Raw genomic sequence first — 23,007 nt, forward strand, 5'->3', positions numbered from 1 at the left:
TTGAGAAAATCGAAGCCTTGAGAATAAGTGGCTCTTCTGCAGCTTCCCGATTCCCGCGTGTCCATCCACGAGTTAGCATGTGGCGGTGGCGATCTCAGAGGCGCCTCTCGCTGGCGTGCACGAGGTGGGTGCTCCATCCACCGCAGAGTCAGGTCTCTGTGCAGACGCACTCCTGTGTAGCCCTGGACACCGTTTTCCAGGAAGCAGGTTTCCCCTAACTAAACGACCACTCATTTCCTTTATAAAAAAGAAAAAGATTTTCCTTAAGGTGGTAACGTGACTAAATCACTTGTCTCTTTGTGAGATGTTCCATGTGAAATTGTTTCTTGTGATGACTTTATAAATGTTGTGTCTTTTTCTTCCTGTGAGGGTCAGCTTTTCTATCAGAGTACTTTCTTGTTAGAAAATAAACTATGACGGGAGTACCAACTAGAAGGATTTTTGTTTAGTTCTCATCTCCTCAGGAAGGTTAAGTTCAAGTATTTAGGTAAAACATGTTAATGAGTTTCTTTGTGAAATGTTTTTGTTTTAGTTACTTACACATTGGGCATGCAAAAGCTGCTCTTCTGAACCAGCACTACCAGGTTAACTTTAAAGGGAAACTGATCATGAGATTTGATGACACAAATCCCGAAAAAGAAAAGGAAGATTTTGAGAAGGTAATTAAAGGTGTAGTGATGACCCTTTGTCAGAAAAGTTAATTAAAATTAGAGGGTGACTGGATACCTTCATGGTAAGAAAATAAATGAAGTTTGTTCTCATAGCTGCCTTTTTCCCTCATCTGTCTATTCTGTGTCTGAGACCTAAGGCAAGCAATATTGAGCTCCTATAGCAAAAAACTTCCACTTACTGTTTTCTTCCTCAATTGTACAATTTTACCAAAGTGCTATGTTTTCCTATAAGTACCAATTTCTTAAATGAATTGGTCACTAGAGACAGGTTTCTTTTCTGTCATATAATTGTAAGTGTGTGAATGAAACAAACACCAAGTAGGTATCAGAAAATGGGGAGGTTTCTTGGCCTCTTCTATCCTCTTTGTTCAGAAGCACTGCAATATGTTCAAAGAGAGGGCAAATGATTGTCGGTATGACCAATAATAACCTGTTTTCAGAGTAAATGGAAAGCTCCATCATGAAATCAGCTTTCTCAGCTGAAAATTTGGAGACTAGTATAATGATTATCTTTTTTTTTTCTTTTCTGACCTAATATACAACTTGTACAACCATTTTCAGGCTTTTTTTTTTTTGACTGATGGTGTATTATTACATTTGCCCAAATGCAGTATCAAGGATTGAAAATACACAAGAAAATGCAAAAGATAAGTTGATGGTTATTTTGGATTCTCTTTGCAGGTTATCTTGGAGGATGTTGCAATGTTGCATATCAAACCAGATCAATTTACTTATACCTCGGATCATTTTGAAACTATAATGAAATACGCAGAGAAGCTAATTCAGGAAGGGAAGGCTTATGTGGATGATACTCCTGCTGAGCAGATGAAAGCAGAACGTGAGCAGAGGATAGAATCCAAGCATAGAAAAAACTGTAAGGCTCATTTAATGTCTTATATTTTAATTGGCGGTCTTGTGTTCTACTTCTTTAGTAGAACAAGATTTCTGTGAAAGATGCTGGTTTGAGGCCCATTTGGGAATGTGATCCATACGTTCATCACAGGTTTCTTTCTTTCTTTCATTATCATCTTTACATTGTTACTACTTTGTTGGCGTCACAACTGCATGCGAAGTGTGTGTGCCCGTAGTTGTGCCCATAGTGTCTCACTGCACTTGGTCCTTTGCATTGTGTTCATTCCATTGCAGTGAGTACTTCTGCATTTCTTTGTAGTTCTCCCAATTTAAATACTTAGCCTTTCTAAGAGGTTCAGTGATCATGTTATTAGTACCCGAATCTTCTTTTCAGCATGTGAATGTAATATGTAAGCTTAGTTAGTACAACTCTATACCTCTGAGATATCACTTAACGAAAAAGCATATTTCTTATTCATTACTTGTCTCCTGAGCTACTGATTGGAGCTGTTTTTATTCTGCATTTATGTTGCCATAATGTCACATTTGGGAAGTGTATAGTGAATTGTTGTCAAATTGTTAAAAAGTCTTTTTTTTCCCCCTCTTTTTCAGGTTTCCCTAACATTTTCAAAAATAGTTAACAACTGTATTTTTAGACTCATTTGATTTTTTTTGAGGGCAAAGTGTCCATCATATCTTCAGGAGCTTCCACAGAGTCATTTTTTAATAATTCTTTCTTACCTGCATTGGGCAGGTTTTCAGTATTTTCACAAGATAGAACCATAGCTACTTGGGACAGAATTTTCTGGGATGAAATTTGTATCATTGTTTTCTGTGATCTCTCTCTTTTTTTTTTTTTTTTTTTTTTTTGATCCAAGAGTCTCCTGTTTTCCACTGGAATGACTGACAGGGCTTTCTGGTAGCCCATGGACTCAGGCTCACAGCCCAAGCCATGTTCTTTACACGGGCACAGGCTGTAGCACTGATGCCTGTGGGCCCTGTGGATCAGGCCAGTCTGGTCTGTCCCCTGAGCATGAGGAGGCAGAGGAACAGAATGCTTCTGCTTCAAAAGCGGAATTAAATTTGAGACGCTCAGGGGCTGGCTAGCTGTGCCTTGATCGGCAAGTGGGAAACACAGGGCGAGAAAAACCTTCAAGTCTCATGTTTCGTCTCTTACCCTTACTTTTATTTATTTATCTCAATGAAAAAAAATTTTATTTAGTTTTGAAAGAGAGACAGAGTGCGAGCAGGGGAGGGGCAGAGACAGAGGGAGACACAAAATCTGAAGCAGGCTCCAGGCTCTGTTAGCACAGAGCCTGATGCGGGGCTCAAACTCATGAACCAAGAGTCATGACCTGAGCTGAAGTAGGACAATTAGCTGACTGACCACCCAGGTGCCCCAGGTCTCTTACCCTTAATGAGTACTATATCAGTGAAATGTATTGCTTTGACTTCTGAAAACGTATTCATAGAGTACTTTTCCTAAGTGTTTTTTGTGAGACTTCTTCATAAAAAATGATGCATTTACTCTTCGTACCAGATATTGAAACTATGATGGTATTTTATTTTTTATTTTATTTTTTTTAATTTGTATATTTATTTATTTTTAAGAGGCCACGTTCGTTTCTATTGATGACTCATTCTCTACATACATACAGTTATGATGGTATTTTTAAACTAGGGGAGTGTGCTTATAATATAAAAGTAAACCATTAAAATAATTTCAGTTCAACTAGGTTAGTAATATATTAGATAAACTGTAATATAATTAATCTTACAGCTATTGAGAAGAATCTACAAATGTGGGAAGAAATGAAAAAAGGGAGCCAGTTTGGTCAGTCCTGTTGTCTGAGAGCAAAAATCGACATGAGTAGTAACAATGGATGTATGAGAGACCCAACGCTTTATCGCTGTAAAATTCAGCCACATCCAAGAACTGGAAATAAATACAAGTAGGTGTATCTCTTTCATTATGCTAGGCAGCCTACTGTGATTTCACTTTGATTGCCTCTACACACAGAGTAGATGCAGAATAGTCAAGAGACCTGGATCTTTGTTCACTCATAGATTAATAACTGCTTTTGGTAAAGCATGTAACCTAATCTCTTGGGCTGTTTACTCACCTATTGATTAAGGTTATACTAGGTTGTTTCTAAGGTACTTCCTTAAGGTCCTTCAGTTTGCCTAAAGTTGCTTTTTACGTATTGATTAGGTGTATTGTGTGTATCTTTAGAAGATCTTTTTCTTCCTCTTATAAACTTGGATTCTGCTGGGCATAAGTTGATTCACAAAAAAAAAAAAGTGATAGACTTGAAACTTTACAGAAATGTGAGCATTATAAGAAAATATGTGGGTTTTTTTTCTAGTTTTGATTAGTTTTCTAAGTGGGTTTTCAGTTAAAAGATTCTTTTTCTTTAAATGGGTTCCCCTTCTCCATTAATTTACCATATAAAGCAACCATAGAATGTATTTTTTTATACTTTGAAGAAACCCACTGTAGATAAATGCTGAATCATAACTTCTGAAGAGATTAGTGAATGTAAATGATAACCTGCTTAGCTAACGTGACTTTCTTTAAACTTGTGGGTATAGATCTGTGTGTCCGTATGTAGACAAACACATTATGGGTGTGGTTACACATGTATACACAAATCTTTCATTGTTTTTAGTTTTTTTTTTTTTTTTTTTTAGTAAGTCTCATTTTTAACAGGGTGCTTACTCATTTTACTAGGCAAATACTTTGAATACATTGGAAAAGTTAATTTGGATGTGCATTTTCAGTATGAAATAATTGCTAAGCATAATGAAGTAGAAGTTTAATGAAGTTGTAGCCTAAAAATTAGAAGGGATAATACAGCATATTTTTTAAAATTCAAATTAAAAGTACTTGTGCATTATGTACGTTATATTAATCAGGAATTGTTTTTAAGACTATTCATCTTAAATAGAATTTTAATTAACCTAGTTTTCTTCCCTTTGACTTGTCAGAGAAGGAAATGCTTTGTTCTTGAATTCATTTAATTACAGGAGATTAAGCATAGGGATTTACTTGAGTGTGGGATTAATTAAGATATTGGAAAGCTAAAATTTCCCTTGAATTATTAAGTACAGTTGACTCTTGAGCAATGCAGGGGGTTGTGCAGTCAAAAATCTGTATATAACTTTGGATTCCCCAAAAACTTGACTATTAATAGCCTCCTCTTGACCAGAAGCCTTACCGATAACACAATTAACACATATTTTGTTTGTTATATGTAATATATATTGTGCTCTTAAATAAGCCAGAGAAAAGAAAATGTTGTTAAGAAAATCGTAAGGAAGAGAGAATACATTTATAGTGCTGTATTGTATTTATAAAAATTCATGTGTAAGTGGACCCATATAGTTCTAATTTGTGTTGTTCAAGGTCAACTGTATGTATATTGCTTATTGTTTTCTACCATGGTATACATTGGCCATTACAGAAATGTGATTGTGGAATTTGCTGTGAATTGGTTTGAATATTGAGTGGGTTAACTGATTTATTTTCCTCAAAGACTGATGTTTTGATATGCTTTGATAATATTATGGGTTGTAAAACCTATTATTTTTAAGAAATTCGTAACTTGTAAGGAATTATTTCAAATTACTGTTGCTGCTTAGAATGCATGATTTAATATGGAAAGGGTAAAATGCTTTATTTTGCTTTTAAAAATATTCTTTTTTTCCAGTGTGTATCCGACATACGATTTTGCCTGCCCCATAGTAGACAGTATTGAAGGTGTTACACATGCCCTGAGAACAACAGAATACCATGACAGAGATGAACAGTTTTATTGGATTATTGAAGCCTTAGGCATAAGAAAGCCGTATATTTGGGAATATAGTCGATTAAATCTCAACAACACAGTGCTATCCAAGAGAAAACTCACATGGTTTGTCAATGAAGGATTGGTAGACGGATGGTATGTTTACTGTTACTTAGAATTGAGAGGAAGTAAGAACATGGTATATCAGTGATTTTAAAACTTTTGAGTGGTGGGGAGGATGAATGGGAAGAGGTGGAATGGGTGGGTCTCTAGGGTTTTTGGTCCTTGTCTTTATTTCATCCAGTGCATCGGGTCCCCTTCCCCTCCCCTTTATTTTAATGCTACAAACACGGAGTGCCCATTGTGGACCCTGGTGCATGGGAATGAAACACACAAGGGCACAGCCTCTGCAGATCTCAGCATTGTTTAGAAAAATAGTTGTGACTCTGGTCCTTTGTAGATCTGGTTACCACTCTCCACACTGCTGAGGCTCTGAGGCTTTTCTTTTCAGCTGGGTCCCATGAAGACCAAAATGCCCTGAGTTGAAGCAAAGACATAAATGGTCTCTGCCTTGGTGGTGAAGATCCACCTTGTGGAGCAGTTGGTTGCCCAGAGGATTCAGCACCTAGGAAAAGTTTGCAAATCTCGGTAGTATATTAATAACCTATATGGGATTTCTATGAGGAAGAAGAGTATGAAAATTAAAGTCACCTTGTAGCCATGTATCTGTGTAAACAAAACGTGTTCAGATGGGTTACCGTGCTGATAAGTCAAGAATATTTTTTATCTAAATAAGAATGTATTCAGTAGTTTCTGTTGGCATCACATAATAGTGACAGTATGTATTAAGTATTATATGTTGAATAAGATGTATTTTATACTGGTTTATTGTGAAGCTATATTTGACAAAAGGCAAATGTTGGGCTCCAGGCAAAGTGTTTTATTGCAAACTTACTAAAGTGTGCAAATTTCTGCAGAATATTAATAAGCAGTGTGTATATTTTTTATAACCCAAATGTGTATATTTTTTTATAACCCAAAGGGCTTTGTGAAGTATATTCATACGTGGATGGCATGAGACCATCTCTTCTCTGATTTTCATGGTCATGTATAGAATAGAGACCATGAATATTGTAAAATAAAAAGCAAATAAGAATGTCTTAATGCATGGATTTTCTGTATTTGAAGATGTCACCTTTGTGTCTTTTTGAAATGCACTTTACTATTTCTAGTACATTTATTTTACTGAGCAGTATTTGACCAGAGAGCAGTTTTGCTCTTCCATGAACGAGGGCTCACGGGAACCCAGTTCTTATAAGCAACTGTTAGTCACAAGTCTTTTCACAAGCTGTTTATAGTTTATTATTCATTAAGGCATTTTGTACTCCTTGTGATTATACATTAAAGAGTTCTCCTTGGTAACTGAACATTTCCTTCTTTCCCAGGGATGACCCCCGATTTCCCACAGTTCGTGGTGTGCTCAGAAGAGGGATGACTGTCGAAGGGCTGAAACAGTTTATTGCTGCTCAGGTGACCTACGCTTTGTTTTCCGGCTTCTCGGTGTTTTTACGTGTCTCATTAATACCCCTTTAGTCTCTGTTATTTCTGTTCATTCTGTTCCTTATTTGTTCCTTCTAATGTAAGGGTAGGATTTTTTTTTAATTTTTTTTAAGGAGTATGTTTCTAATAGTGGAAAATTGAGAATGTCCTAAACCCTTAAGCTGGAGTGGGACAGAGGCAGCCATGGTATGCTTACCTGTTGAAATATGTGCTCTTGACTGTGGCTGTTCAGGGCAACTGGATTGGTTCGTGCACACTCAGTTTTATATCCCAGTGGAAGTCAACAGTATTTATTGGGTGTATTCTTTTCTAACATGCGTAGCTTTAATTAAATATTCTAATGGACACTTCTTGACCTTTAAATCATTTTATTTATTGTTTTTCTAGGGCTCTTCACGTTCAGTTGTGAACATGGAATGGGACAAAATTTGGGCATTTAATAAAAAGGTACGTGTTTTGACTCTTGGTCCTCCTTTCTCATGCCTAACTCCTGAATAATGTAATATGTGTGGAATTCATTAATGTGTTCATTGTAGAGAAAATTTTGTGAAGGATGTTGTCATTTTGCAGACCTTCAGGAAAATGGAATGTTTTCCTTTCTTAAACATAAAAAGAGCATTAAGCCTATTAGCTATACCAAGCAAGTAACCATGATTAAAACAAACTTGGAGTTAGTGGGGAATGGTAACAGTTTTTTTGTTCAATCTTTTATGAACACTGCATTTCATTTTTCTGCTTTCAAGCTGCGAGCTCTCTGTAAGAAGGTATTACCTAATGCTTTTATCTGCCTTACTTAGCACATAGCTTTTAGCATACATGTTATAACCTGAGATGTTATACAGCCTTGAAGCACAATCACATTTATATAAAAGACTTGCTTATACAAATCCATTGAAAATGCATTATTCCTAGTTTCAAAAAAACATGTCCTCTAGTTTTCTTAGTGGCAAAGGGAAGATTGGGCTAACTCCATTCTCCTGTTCCCTTGTGTACTGAGAGGACAGAGTTTTAAAGTTGTATGTTTCATTGAGTTGTATTGAAGGTTCACTGTGTCTTAACTGAATCTAGCTTTTATTTTTTTAACTATTTCTTAAAGTCAAGGAATACTGCATATGGACATTATTAATTGATAATTGGAAGCAGATGCTTAGACACTATAATAAGGCAAATCATTAAAATGCCATGTTTTAAACTATAGTCTCTGTGATTGTGTTCTGTAATTTTTTTTTTCTTATTGCTGCTTGATTGTGCTGATGCCTTGCCTCAAGAAATACTTGCTTGTCTCGCATGTGTCTTGAATTTGTTTTATTTAGTCTTGTGTGTTTTTTGATACATAATGGAACTAATTGGTTCTTTCTGTTGCTGCAGTTACTAATAATAAGTACAAGTAGAATTTATAGGTAAAGTTAATTTGGAGTACTTTTCATTAATAAATGAAATTTTACAGGTTTTCAGTTCTAATAAAATCATACATGTGCACTTAGTTCAGTTGTATGAACTATATATTTCGTTATGGTTAGAGAGTTCTGTAGGGTCTGTTAAAGTGAACAGCAGATTTTCCTGTCTTCTGTTCTTACATTTTCTCCCTCTAGAGAAATCACTTGCAGCTCTTTTGGGTAATTCTTTTGGTATTTTTCTTGCCTGTATCTCTAAATAAGATGTGTGTTCGTACTTGATTTTTTTTTTTTTTAATTTCAGGCATCCTTATTTGACTTCCTACAGTGGAAAGCAGGGATGTGGGTCTCTTACTTTTTCTTATATCTTGTTGGCTTTCTTGTAGCTGATTGTTTTGTTTTCCCCCTCATTTGTTCAGTTTTCTAATTCTGTCTGCAGCTTTCTGCAAGTTATCTAAATTTCCTAACAAGATGTTCTTATGCCTCAGTATACTTTCAGTTTCATTGTGGAGACATCTCTTCCAGAGCCTTCTGCGCTACTCCCTTCTGATCTAGATTAGGGCCCGTTAGCTTCTGAAGCACAGCAAGCAGTCTTCTGAGGTCAGTCATCATCGTCCCGGAATCTCCTTTGTGTTTGTTCTGTGATGGATCCTCTGGTTCTTGGATCTCCCTTCTCTTTTTATTACTCTCTTGCTTTGCTGTACTCCGTCCTTTGGTAGCTCCCTGAGAAGGGGGCAAGGGATGAAGATTTTTGAGACCTTGTATATGGCCTTTTTTTTTAATTATTATTTTTTTTAATGTTTGTTTATTTTTGAGAGAGAGAGAGTGCAAGTGAGGGAGGGGCAGAGAGAGAGGGAGAAAGAGTATCTGAAGCAGGCTCTGTGTTCTTAGCCCCGGTGCAGGGCTTGAACCCATGAACTGTGAGATCATCAGCGGAGCTGAAGTTGGATGCTTAACCCACTGAACCATCCAGGCGCCTGACTTTTTTTTCACTTAAAAAATTTCATGATTATGTGCTGTGCTGGGGGTCTGTTTTCATCCCTATCCATCAGAAGAACATGTGGCTTCTAGTTTGGAAACTCATTCCTTCAGTTCTGGGAAATTTTCTTGAATGCTTTATTTTTTCTCTACTATGTTTTCTTCTCTCTGGAACTCTTCTTGAGCAGATGTTGGGCCTCCTGGACTGGTCCTCTAATTTTATTTTCTCTCTTTTGCCTTTGCTTTCCGCTAGATCTGCTTGACTCTGTCTTCCTACCCTTCTGTTGAGGTTTTCATTTATGTATCATATTTCTAAGATTCCTTTTTTACTCTCTGCTTCTTGTTCTGTTCCTGCTTAGAATGCTAACATCACTAGGAGTATTTTTCTCATGACATCTCTTTCCTGCAGATTGTTTCTTTAGGCTTATTCTTTCCTGTTCAAGGCATATCAGAGGCATCTCTGATGTCTGGTTAGTCTTGGTCATCTGCACGTGTAACATGGAGGACTAAGGGAGCAGTTAGAAGCCCTGAAGGGAAGAGTTGGACCTTCAGCTGAGACTCACTGTAGGATGACCTGGCTGAGTCAGTTAGTTGGACAGCCTCTGTGTCAGTAACTTTATATCTCACTTCTTGGATTAGGCAGTTTTTCCGGAGGGTTTCTTTCAGTTACATGCCTGAAATGTGAAGGCTTGGCTGCTCTTGGCTTTGGAGCTGAACTGAGCAGACTGGTGCGGCCTGTGTGGTGTCATACGTTCACTTACTCCCCTCGTGCAGAACCCTCCCCTTCAGCTCTTTCTGGTATCTGGTATCAGGAAGGATCTGGACACACTCCTTCTAGAGTAATCTTCCATTCTTCAGTGGGGCTGGGGGAGAGGCAGTTGCAGAGAGGGGATGTTTCCACATGGTCTCCAGATTCCAGCATTTTGTTGTTGTTATCTCCTCTCCAGTTACACTAATTTTTCTGGGTTTGTACCTTTAAACAAATAAAAAAAATTCTTTATGTCTTTTTAGTGGGGATGTGGGAGGAAGTGAAGGTAGGTGAGTATTTTTCAGTCTACTTTGTTTATCCATACATCTGTGGGATCCCTAATCATCAAGCACCATGTTAAACACATAGCATGGCTAAAAATTTTTGATTGGTAGTAAAAATGAAGTTGTTCTGATATGTACCTTTTTGTTTCTACTGCTGGCCTTCCTGACATCTTCCCACATGTCCTTCACTTTGCCATTCTCTCTGACCCTTGCGGTACAGATCTCTTATTTAGGGCTCATGTCACATTCAGTCTGATCACTGCTTTGTTTTTTTGTGGCTTGTTCTTTTTTTCCAAGTTCTGCAAATAAAATGTAAGTGAAGCATCAGTGAACTAAATTTAATGCTCTGGCATTGTGAAGCAGTTATTAAGGACAGAGAAAATGTCATTCTTTGGACACTCTCCCACTCTTAGTAACTTAGCATTTCTGTTAAAGCATCTCCTGCTAAAAGACAAGTGGATTAACTCTGGATTAGCTGGAACTCTTTAAATACATTCTCCTTTGGGGAAAGAGCTTTATTTACAGAGTGTGGTATATATAGTAAAGAGAAGAGAGGAGAAATGGATGAAGGAGACAGTGACATGTGGGGTGGTAATAATCTTAGTATCCCTCTGCAACTACTATAATCTGTATTTTCTTAGCCTGACTTTTCATCTCAGAAGGAAACTAATACAGAATAACTAAATAGAATCCATTTCCATTAAATGATCTACCTTATTACTGATAGACATTTCACCAGCTCCTCTCTAACTTCCTTCTTGGTTTTACATGTTAAGGTTTGAAGTCTTCAGTCAAAGCAGAAGAGTCACAAGCTTCATTAAGGTGTTCATTTCAGAATAGTATTTACTTCCATCAAATTTTATTTAGTGCTTTAATTTTAAAATCTGTGTTAGTATTTCAGTGGTGTGATAATATAATAGTTTTTTCCCAAAATCTCATCTTTACCCTCATGTGCTCCTAGCTAGAAAATTTATGTAAAGACTTCCCTCTTCAACCTGAAACAAGCAGAGTCTTCCTTGAAATGAACAACTTTCAAGTAAACCCCAGTCAGTGAAAGGGTGTCCTGGTTGAAGTGTGTCAAGGGTTCTGGAGTCCTCTTCTGCCCAGTCCGAGGCCTGTCCTTCCCCCACTCGGTGGTGTCTGCTAGAGCAACTCCTTGAAATTCCTGGGACCCTTTAGAGTAATTTGATCCAGAAAGTTTTAGAATTACAAACCTTTAGATAAACAAAACTATAATTTTAGAGCTGTCAAAGACTTAAATCTTTTAATCCAAGATTTCCCAAACTGTCTGATCCTGACCATCTATGGAATGCTTATTAAAAATAGATTTCTAGAGGTGCCTGGGTGGCTCAGTCGGTCGAGTGTCTGACTCTTGACTTCGGCTCAGGTCACGGTCTCACGGCTTGTGAGTTCGAGCCCCGTGTCAGGCTCTGTGCTGATGGTGCAGAGCCTGCTTGGGATTCTCTCTGTCCCTCCCCTGCTCACGCTCTCTCTCAAAATAAATAAACTTACAAAATATATAGATTCCTAGACTTTACTTCAGACCATTACCTTGATAATCTTTTAGTGTCAAGTGGCCCAAGTACAGTGCTGGCCAGTGCCCTGAGTGAGCGTCTCAGGTAGTCAGCTGTGGGAGGCCGTCTTCTACTCCTTTCATCAGTTGAGGAAACTGACTTGTCAGGTTGGCTTGTCTGGTTGTAACTTTAAAGAAATTTCATCTGTCTTCCTGGCTTAAATACTGAACTGAGTAGTCACTAATTAAATCTTGGATCATTCTAGCCCAGTTGTAGCTGAATGAAGAAATCCCAAACGAGTAAGAATGACCTGTAAGCTAACTCAGGGAAGCAAAGAGTGAAATAATTGAGAGGCTGGTGTTGATCTACTACCCACGTGGAATATAAGCCATTAGGAGTAGCAGACAAGGGGAAGTTCAGTAGCTTTTCTAGTTTCTTTGAGGGACTCTCTAAGGATGTTTCGAGTCACTCGTAATTTTCAGAAGCCGAAAAATAGTCTCAAAGCAAACAAACAAAAACCAACCCAACAGTGGCAACGACAAAGCTAATACAAAACAAACCAAACAGCCAAGTTTAATTGGCCATACCACTATTTCCTGCATCCTTCTACTTAGCTGTTTGACTCTACACATGCCTCTATCTACATTTTCTTCCATACGCTTTATTCAGTGTCTAAACACTGCTGTTATATGTAGTCATCATGGATCATTTTAAATTTTGAACAGTGAAGTGAAGAAAAGACAACAGACCTAGAAGGGCAGGCTACTCATGTTTTGGAGGTGGAGTTAGTTTAGAGCCTCAGGAGCACGACCATTTGTTCAGTTAGCCCGCAAATGCTTGTTCATTACCTGTGTGTGCCAGGCCCTTGCTGAGTACTGGGAACACAGTGTTCCCTGTATATATGGCTTGCAGACCAGTAGAAATGTCTTGTTTATACTAAGATTTATAGAATTGCCTTATTATAGTGACCTAATGCTATTTTGCTTTTGATGGTGTTGTGTTGCCAAACGCTAAAAACGGTACTAAAACACATATATCTATATTCTTTCAAAATGGACTTTTCCAACAATACAAAATTACGTAACACATTTATCTGTAGGATTGATATATAACCCCACAGGATAATTTTTCCTCACCTTCTTATACCAGAGTAAAACATGACTTTCAAAAGAAGTATTTTGCTTTAACTAATTGGTTTCTTTTTACCTGTTAGTAGTTAATTCTTGGAAAGGAACTCTAAATTTCATGATTTTTTTTTTCTTTCTTTCTACTTGACAGTTAAATATTAGAAGACTTAGCAGGTAAACCAAAAAATTAGTAAATGCAGTAACAAAGAAAGCCAGTTAGTATTCCTGTGCTATTATTTATTTATGAAGTTTTTAAAATGTCTGAATGTTTTAAAACGAGGGTACATTTGTTGCAGGTTATTGACCCGGTGGCTCCGCGATATGTTGCATTACTGAAGAAAGAAGTGATTCCGGTGAATGTCCCTGAGGCTCAGGAGGAGATGAAGGAAGTAGCCAAACACCCAAAGGTCACCTTCACTTCCACCAATGTTATTCTCAGAAGGAGCAGGATTAAAGAGGGGACAGTGTGGCTTAGTGGTAATAGTGTGGTTTGGGGATCATTTTCTATTCAACCTTATTTGTTAGGGGTTGATACTAATTGAAGTGAATATTTTTGTGGGTTTCCTGCTGAAGAAAATTATTCTAGTAATAATCCACAACACCTCTCAGAGAACTACTACCCTCTGTGCCTCTTTTTCTTATTCTGTAGAGATAGTATGGAAGTATATAAATAAGATTGATCTTTCTGGAGTCATTTTGAAAGATGAGGTATTACAATTCATGCTCTTATCTTTATAGGGAAGATGAGGTACATTCGCTGTTAACGAGGTTATTCATCATTACCTTTCTTTGTCCTGAAGCCAAACATTAGACCTAGTAATATTAATCACATTTTTTTAAAGTAGTCTCTACACCCAGTGACTCCACACCCAACGAGGGGCTTCAACTCATGACCCTGAGATGAAGAGTCACATGCTTTACCAACTGAGTCAGCCAAGCGCCCTTTGTATCACGATTTTAGTCCAGGATCTATCACAGTATCATTTACTCTGTTGTAGAAAGTATCAGCAAAGAGAGAATATAAATCTTAAATGTAGATAGTGGGGAATTCCTCTTAAGTTAAAGCATGGTTGTTGTCTTAGATAGTTATGACTGCTTGGTTGACAGTCATGAAGCAAAAATAGGTCCATGTATTCCAGCTTTGGGGGTTGTCTATAAATACCTTCATTGTGTGATGGAGATTCATAGACCGGTTCACTACCCTCATAGCCTTACTCATAATTACGTTACATTCACAGACTAACTGACGTATAACAAAATGCATCACGAAGAGCTATGGATTTTCTAAGATGCAGCCTTAATATGATTACCTTTCTATGACATTGGCTATTTTTAACTTTAAAGATTTGAGTTATTTTAAGGAGATTCCTGATAAGATGTGGAAAGTGTGTGTGTCTGTTATTGATTTGGCTTTGCCTTTATCTTACATGTGATTGGTTTAGCCCGGTGAGTGGTAGTATCTGATATATCACCTACTACTGTTAGCTTAATTGTGAAGCTAACTGAATGTTTTGAAATTTGAATGGTGAGGATAAAATTTTTTAAGGGTGCTGCTGCTTTTAAAATGATGGTTAAGTGTATTCAGATAGCTTAGTTAATAGAGTAAGTGATAAAGGAAAGTAATAAATTAGGAACTAATTGATTTGGAAATACACTTTAAATGATGACTGGATTACTCAATTTGATATGTGGAATTTTCATTATTATTACCCTCACAAAGTGTTATAGATTTAGCCTGTTAGCATTCTGTTCTGAGCCCAGCAGAATATAGCTTGATACAATATACTAATTTTTCTCAGATGTATTGGTACTTTCATTGAACAGTTATTAAACACATGCTGTGTAAGATTTATTTCAAAGGATCTTCTTATACTTTTTTCTCTTAAAGTGAAACAACTGAAAGTTAACACAGCATTCTTTTTATTCTTTAGGTCTTTTTTCTTCTTTACATAACACATTTTCTGACAAGGCAGAAAATTTATCTGTATGCAAATATAATACTTGTTAAAATTTGTTTTTTAAAATATGAAAAGTCCACAGTTTCCTGCTGTGGGGACATCTGTTGTCCTGTAATACTCTGTAGTCACTGATCAGGACTGACTTTATTTTCTCCTTTGCTGAAAAAGCTTTAGTGACATTCTGAGGATAGCACAGCAGATTCTGTTTGGAGGGACACCAAGGACAAATAATATGGGCTTAGCTCTGAAAAACAAAGAATTTTAGTTTGGAAGTAAGTTTAGAGGGACAGGTCACTTCCTCTGACTCCCCTTAGCATTATTGGTCAGATGGCTTACTCATTGTCATAGAGCTGGGATTCGGACTAGCATAGGTAATACATTTGGTTAAAGAATAAAATGAATGAATATATAAATCTGCATGCTGGGTTCAATAAGTTGTTTCAATCAGCACTCTTTTTTTTTTTTTTAATCAGAATCCTGATGTTGGCTTAAAGCCAGTGTGGTACAGTCCTAAAGTTTTCATTGAAGGTGCTGATGCAGAGACATTATCAGAGGGTGAGATGGTTACCTTCATAAATTGGGGCAACATCAACATTATTAAAATAAACAAGTAAGAACTTTTCATCTATTTTCAAATAAATGTGAAAGGAAATTCTTAAGTTTCTTCATTATTAAAAATTACCTAATTTAGACTCATTCATTTTCCCAACTGGTTAACTTGCTCAGGTGTAGAAACTGCCAATTCTGGACACATAACAAATTTCTTTTCCATATGTGTTCCAATTAATTAATTGGATATTGGGATATGTTTTGCTTGTGATGTTGAAAATTACTACATCTGAATATAAAAAAAGAATTCTAATGCTTACAGGGCCCCTTTTTGTCATTAATTCTCATTATACAGTTTGCCTGTGGGAGGGACCCTTTGGACAGAATTTGTATATGTAACATAATCTTTATCCTAAAATCTGCTTTAAAATTATTTTGTGATGAGTATGCTACTGTCGAGTTATTATAGTGTGCTACACTTGTCAGTTCTTAAGATTATGTAAATGGAACATAGCATGCTAGTAAAATTAGTTTATGTGAACTCAGAAATCTTAATTGTCCAGTCATTGCATATGATTTCAAGTAATTGTTACATGTTTTAAAATTCTTTATATTTTTTAATACTTAGTGCTGGTGACTTTAAAATTTGTAAATATATTCTTGTTTTTCATCAAATATTAGACATTCAAATACATGTTTGACACTCTTCCAAAGAAAATTTCTAGCCATTTATTACAGATCACAGAACAAAATAATGCATTCATGGCAATTATGGTTTGTTTTCTCTAAACACTTTTCAATCTTATATCTAGAAATGCAGATGGAAAAATTGTGTCTCTTGATGCAAAATTGAATTTGGAGAACAAAGACTATAAAAAAACCACTAAGATCACTTGGCTTGCAGAGACCACACAAGCTCTTCCCATCCCGGCAGTCTGTGTCACTTATGAGCACTTGATCACAAAGCCCGTGCTAGGAAAAGATGAAGACTTTAAGCAGTATGTCAACAAGAACAGTAAGGTAGACCCCTGAAAGAAATCGTATTTCTTTTTTCCCTGTCATATAAGCTTTTTTTTTTTTTTTTTAAGAATTTTTAAAAATTACTTTTAAGTACTTGGTTTTCAAACAAAATGGAGAAAAGGTCTGTAAAATTTTATTAAAATGAAAAGATGTAAAAGGGTGATGTTTCCATTTTACGGAAGATAGAAGCTGAAGCACACTGAAGGTGAGTAAGTTGCCTGAGGACAGGCAGAGCCCTTGTGCCTAAGTGCTGAGGGCTGCCGTGAGTTTCAGCCAGGTCTGAGTGTGCTTTTTTCACTGTGGCTCCTACCTATGGTGGGAAACTAATTTATATATCTTCAAGGACACCAATCAAGTTAGTTGAGAGGTTTTCTGAAGTTCGTCAATTTATAGATTTTGACTTTTGAAAATACAATAAGTGTAATTGTTTAATTCTTCACTGTTTCACGGTGTCTGCTTAAGTAGTAAAGCTTTTAACATATTTGTTGAAAATAGCCTCTGGAAAAACAGCTTGTACTGTAGAGTTGTTTTGAGTGCTCTGATTTCTGAGAAGGTGTATTTTCGTCTTCTGTCCTCTTTACAGCATGAGGAACTAATGCTGGGGGATCCCTGCCTGAAGGATTTGAAAAAAGGAGACATTATACAACTCCAGAGAAGAGGGTTCTTTATTTGTGATCAACCGTATGAACCTGTTAGGTAAGTAAATGTAGTTAAGTGTTTATTTTTTAATTAAAAAATTTTTTATACATTTTTTTATTTTAGAGCATGTGAGCAGGGAAAAGGGGCAGAGGCAGAGAGAAAGAGAGTCTTAAGCAGGCTACCTGCTCAGCATGGAGCCCAATGGTGGGCTCAATCCCACAACCCTTGGATCATGACCTGAGCCAAAATCAAGAGTCAGATGCTCAACTGACTGAGCTACCTAGGCACGCCTGTCTTTGAGCGTTTAAATGAAAATGCGTAAAGTTCTGAGAGTAAATAATATTTTAAAAATCAAGTCTCTACTTAAGTACCATCCCTGATAATTCTCTATTTGGTCCGATTTGTTTTTTTATATTTAGTATTTCAGGCTTTATAGTAATAAGGGGTAACTTTGAAACAGTAATTACTAATAACAAATTATTCATTTCTAAAATTAAACCATCTTATAATGCATCTTCATGGAGTCCAAGTATAAACAAAAAAGTTTCATCATATCTTACCTTTGGGTGAAAATTATCACTCTTAACTCTTTTTTCATAGTGTATTTTTTTTAATTTTTTAAAAAAATGTTTATTTTGAGAGAAAAAGCATGAACTGAGGAAGGGGCAGAGAGAGAGGAGAGGCCCAAGCAGGCTCTGTGCTGTTAGAGTGAAGCCCCACCCAGGCTCGAACTCACAAAAACATGAGATCATGACCTGAGCTGAAATCAAGAGTCAGATGCTTAACTGACTGAGCCACCCAGGCGCCCCTGTGTTTCTCTTTATTTTATTTTTTTACTAAAAAAAGGTTTTTTTGATGTTTATTTATTTTTGAGAGAGACACAGAGCACAAGTGGGGGAAGGGCAGAGAGAGAGACACACACAGAATCCGAAGCAGGCTTCAGGCTCTGAGCAGTGAGCACAGAAGTATGATGCTCAACCCACTGAGCCACCCCGGTGCCCCTCCCTGTGTTGCTTTTTAAACTGTGAACTAATGGGATTATTAGGAGAACTTTTAGTTTCTAAATTTTTGTCCGTGTTCCTTTTGGTTTTCTTTTTTGTCTCTGCTGTTTTTTCATTGTCATCTCTTGTGTGATCAGACCTTTCTCTTGAGCGCTACACTTGGGAATCGGATGCCTTTTAGACATCCTTGAATAGATATGTCAAACTCTGTATCTTCAAAATCCCGAGATCCTTAGTACCATCTCTGCTCTGCTCCTTCATCCCCTCATTCCAGTTGGTAAACTCTAGTGCTTGCACTGCCAGTCTGGGCTATCTCTGTGTGGCCCCTGCTCTGCTGTGTTAGCCCCTCCGCTCCTGCCCGCCCCTCCCTGGCATTTCTTCTTGATTACCAAAACAGCTTCTAAAGTAGCGTCCCTGCCTCCAGTTCTGTCCATTTCTAATCCACTTTTCACATGGGCCCAACTCTAAAAATTTCAAAATAACAATTTTATCACATTTCCCCCTTGCTTAAAAACTCTTCTCGATTTCAGGGTAAAATCTAGACTTCTTAGTGTGACTTGTAGGACTTTTTTATGTTGTGGCCTCTCCACCCCCCTGAGCCATATCTTTTGTAATTACCCTCTCCCATATCCATTCTGTTCAAGATACTGGATAGCTTGGAGCTTTCCAAAGGCATCAAATGCTTTTGAACCTCCTGTCCTGCCTTTTGCTGGAATGGCCCTGCTTTTTCTTCATCTGGGTAACCTTTCAGATGTTACTTCTCCCAGAGCTCTGGTCTGGATAGGCACCCAACCTATGTATCTCCATAGTATCTAACACTTTTCCTCTTTAGAGTGTTTATCATATGCTATTGAATCTGTCTTGTTTCCGCTACTGGAATTCATTCATCAGGGACAGGTACTTTTTTTTTTTTTTCCTTAATGCCACATTGCGTTCAGTCATATAACATCATACATGTAAACAGTATGGTACAGTGCCTGGTACCTACTAAGCCCTTGTCACACATTTAGTGATGATGGTGGTAGTGGTGTGGGTGGTGACAGTACCACAATTAGAGTAATGCCCCGAACAGAGTAGGTTCTTAACTTACTCTAAAAAAATTGTCGAGTTTAAACAAATGTGCCGGATCAGTTGGATGGTCACATGCAAAAGAGTGAAGTTGGACCTCATTCCATCTACAAAAATTAAGTATGAATCAACTAAATATCAGAGCTAAAACTATAAACCACTTAGGAGAAACATTAAGTGTAAGTCTTTGTACCTTAGCATTGCTTTCTTAAACAAAGCACAAGCAACCGAAGAAAATATACATAAATTGGACTACATCAAAATTAAAAAATTTTGTGCTTCGAAGGATACCACCAAGGAAGTGAAAAAAACCCACAGAATGGGAGAAAAATGTTTACACATATATCTGATAAGGGACTTGTGTACAGAATAAATGAAGAATTCTTACAACTCATAAAAACAGATTAAAAATGGGCAAAGGATTTGAATAGATATTTCTCCAAAGTGGATATACAAATGATCAGTCAGCATACGAAAAGATGCTCAGTATCATTAGTCATTAGGTAAATGCAAATCAGTACCATAATGAGGTGTCACTCCACACCCACTTGGATGACTATATTCAAAAAGACAATAACAAGTGGTGGAGGATGTGGAAAAATTGGAACCCTCATACACTGCTGATAGGATTATAAATTTTAAGATGATCTGGTCACTTTGGAAACTGGCAGTTCCTCAAAAAGTTAAACATAGAGTTAGCATTTGAGCCAGCAATTTCCTCCTGCCTGTGTACTCCAGAAAAATAATAACGTGTTAATAAAAAACTTTGACAGGAACGCTCAGAGTAGCCTCATTCGTAATAGCTAAAAGTTACAAATAACCCAGATGTTCCTCAGCTGATGAATGGATAAACAAAATGTGGTATGTTCATACAAGGGAGCATTATTCAGTCCTAAACAATAATGAGGTACCCTTCATGCTGTAGCGTGCACGAACCTTTAAACATACGCTAAGTGAAAGAAGCTGGTCACAGCCGACCACGTATTGTGTGACTCCATTTAAACAAAATACCAGAATAGACAAATCCATAGAAACAAATTAGTCGCTGCTAGATGCTAGAGGCATGGGGGACCAGGAAGTGGTAGATAAAAGGCACAGAATTTCTTTTTGGGATGATGTAGATGTTTTAAAGTTAGAGGGTGGTGATGTTGCACAGTTTCATATAATCATTGTGTACTTTCGAAGGCTGATTTATAATAATATCTCAATAAGACTAAAAACATTGCAGAGATACAGGACCCTATTGTTACTGAATTCTTTTTGTTTTTCCTGCAAAATTTGAAGAAATCATTTGCTTATGAATAGTCTCCGGGACAGTGGATCTTGCTAATTACTGTACTTTTAGAATTGAGAAATTCTTATAAATGTTTTACAGAAATTCTTCTGTTTATAAGCAGATTAGGTGTGGTATGTAGACGCACTTGCTCTAAATCAAGAATGAGACCATTAGCAGCCACTAGTGCCATTTCTGGTGACAGAGTAGCTTTTGTCCAGGAGTTAGCATGTTTATATCTATAAAAAGTTCTTGGGGCGCCTGGGTGGCGCAGTCGGTTAAGCGTCCGACTTCAGCCAGGTCACGATCTCGCGGTCCGGGAGTTCGAGCCCCGTATCAGGCTCTGGGCTGATGGCTCAGAGTCTGGAGCCTGTTTCCGATTCTGTGTCTCCCTCTCTCTCTGCCCCTCCCCCGTTCATGCTCTGTCTCTCTCTGTTCCAAAAATAAATAAACGTTGAAAAAAAAAAATTAAAAAAAAAAAGTTCTTAAATTGGAAGCATGCACTTAGAACTGCAAATTTTTATTTGTGTATTTATTGGTTTTAAACTACTCTGAAGAGCTTCTGATTTGAATAATAAGAGAATGGACTGTTTATACTTTGAAAAACATTAACGTAGACGGTACCATTGAATTAATCTAGGAATTCAGTTTTAATTGATGTCAGATAATTTTGTTCAAATAAACTTTTTTTGACCCTCTATTTTCTCTTTAGCCCCTATAGCTGCAAAGAAGCCCCATGTGTTTTGATATACATTCCAGATGGACATACTAAGGAAATGCCAACATCTGGGTCAAAGGAAAAGACCAAGGTAGAAACAACAAAAAATGAGGTAAATATTGACTTTTATGGATATGGCTCTAGTCGATGATATTTTTGCCCCAGGATTTACACTCTTTCTTTACCTTAAGTAATCTCTACATTCAATGTGGGGCTTGAACTCACAACCCCAGGATCAAGAACATGCTCCACCAATTGAGCCAGCCAGGTGCCCCAAATCCTTTTCTTTTCTTCTTCTTTCTTTTTTTGGAGAGAGCTCACATACCAGTTGGGAAGGGGCAGAAAGAGAATGGAGTAGGCCCCACCCCCAGCGTGGAGCCTGACATGGGGCTCTATCTCATAACCATGAGATCACGACCTGAGCTGAAATCAAGAGTTGGACACTCAACCAGCTGAGCCACCCAGGCGCCCCCTGCCATGCTAATTTACTGTTCCACAATGATTTTCCTGTAGTACTTGATTTTAACACAGCAGTTGTGGAAAATTTAGTTTTGCAAAGATATGACATCATTGAAAGAAATGTAGCATACTGTAATGTTAAGACTGAACCGCTTTGAGCTTGTAGTACATGCAAAGTACCAACACGTAATGTTTCAGAGATGTTGGGTATATTGCTCTGTTTACCTCAAATACATAAAATATTTTGTGGCACCCTGGAGCACCTTGATACCTGGTTTGGGATCCATAGATGTTGGCAATTGGGTAAACACTGATGATTTGGTATCAGCGTAGAAGATACTTTGGAGGGTGGACTGGAAGTAGGATTAGAAGATGTTATGAGTGGTAAGGAAGCCAGAGGGTGAGAGCATGGAGGATGTAAAGGAAGACATGAATTTGGGAAGTAGAATTGTTGAGACAGTAATTTCTAATTCTGTTGGGTTGACTAGGTAAATAAAGATAAATAACCTGAGCTAGGGAAGACAGAAACATGTAAGTTTATTAGATGTGAGTTTGGAACTGTTTACAGTGATGATGTCGTGGCTTGAGCTTTTAATTTACACACATGTTGTGGGATCTCAGCCAAAAGAAAATTAAAGGAAGAAAAACGAGGTTTTTAAAAAATCTTTTTTAACGTTTATTTATTTTTGAGAAAGAGAGACCGAGTGCAAGTGGGGGAGGGGCAGAGAGAGGGAGACAGAGAATCCAAAGCAGGCTCCAGGCTCTGAGCTGTCGGCACAGAGCCCGACGCGGGGCCTGAACTCAGGAACCTGAGATCATGACCTGAGCCGAAGTCAGGCACTTAATGGACTGAGCCACCCAGGCACCCCGAAAAATAAGAATTTTAATGGGGCAGTATCTACGTTCTGTTTTTTATAAGTATATACCCGCAGCTCTCAAACTATTTAGTCTCAAGACCCTTACATTCTTAAAACTGGACCCCTTTTGTTTTATGTGAGTTATGTTTATTAGTATTGCTACACTAAAAATAAAATTGACAGGTTTTTAAAGAACATATTCATTTTAAAATGACAATTATAAACCCAATTATGTGTTTATATAAATAACACTTTTTATGAAAAATAATTATGTTTTCCAAAACAAAATTGTGAATTTAGAATGGTGTGGTTTTTGCACTTTTATTTTACTTACTTGTTTTTAAATGTTTATTTTTGAGAGAGTGTGCACATGTGAGGGAGGGGCAGAGATAGAGGGAGAGGGAGAATCTTAAGCAGGCTCCGCGCTGTCAGCACAGAGCCTGATGCAGGGCTCAATCCCATGACTGTGAGATCATGACCTGAGCTAAAAGTCAAGTGTCAGGTGCTTAACCCACTGAACCACCCAGGCGCTCCAGCACTTTTAAATCT

At 37.4% G+C, this 23,007-nt stretch overlaps 1 protein-coding gene across 1 annotated transcript in view; it reads left to right on the forward strand.

Moving 5' to 3' along the window:
• Positions 1-23,007, forward strand: part of EPRS1 (glutamyl-prolyl-tRNA synthetase 1) — a 70,930-nt gene that overhangs the window by 15,173 nt on the left and 32,750 nt on the right. Inside the window, exons 7-17 of the mRNA XM_027074989.2 lie at positions 533-659; positions 1,353-1,545; positions 3,304-3,475; positions 5,234-5,467; positions 6,757-6,841; positions 7,259-7,318; positions 13,213-13,323; positions 15,348-15,484; positions 16,236-16,443; positions 17,027-17,139; positions 21,137-21,254. Of these exons, the coding sequence (XP_026930790.2) occupies positions 533-659; positions 1,353-1,545; positions 3,304-3,475; positions 5,234-5,467; positions 6,757-6,841; positions 7,259-7,318; positions 13,213-13,323; positions 15,348-15,484; positions 16,236-16,443; positions 17,027-17,139; positions 21,137-21,254 (1,558 nt within the window). The remainder of the gene's footprint in view (positions 1-532; positions 660-1,352; positions 1,546-3,303; positions 3,476-5,233; positions 5,468-6,756; positions 6,842-7,258; positions 7,319-13,212; positions 13,324-15,347; positions 15,485-16,235; positions 16,444-17,026; positions 17,140-21,136; positions 21,255-23,007) is intronic.

Source organism: Acinonyx jubatus, chromosome E4 (assembly GCF_027475565.1).
Source record: "Acinonyx jubatus isolate Ajub_Pintada_27869175 chromosome E4, VMU_Ajub_asm_v1.0, whole genome shotgun sequence".
Lineage (NCBI taxonomy): Eukaryota > Metazoa > Chordata > Mammalia > Carnivora > Felidae > Acinonyx > Acinonyx jubatus.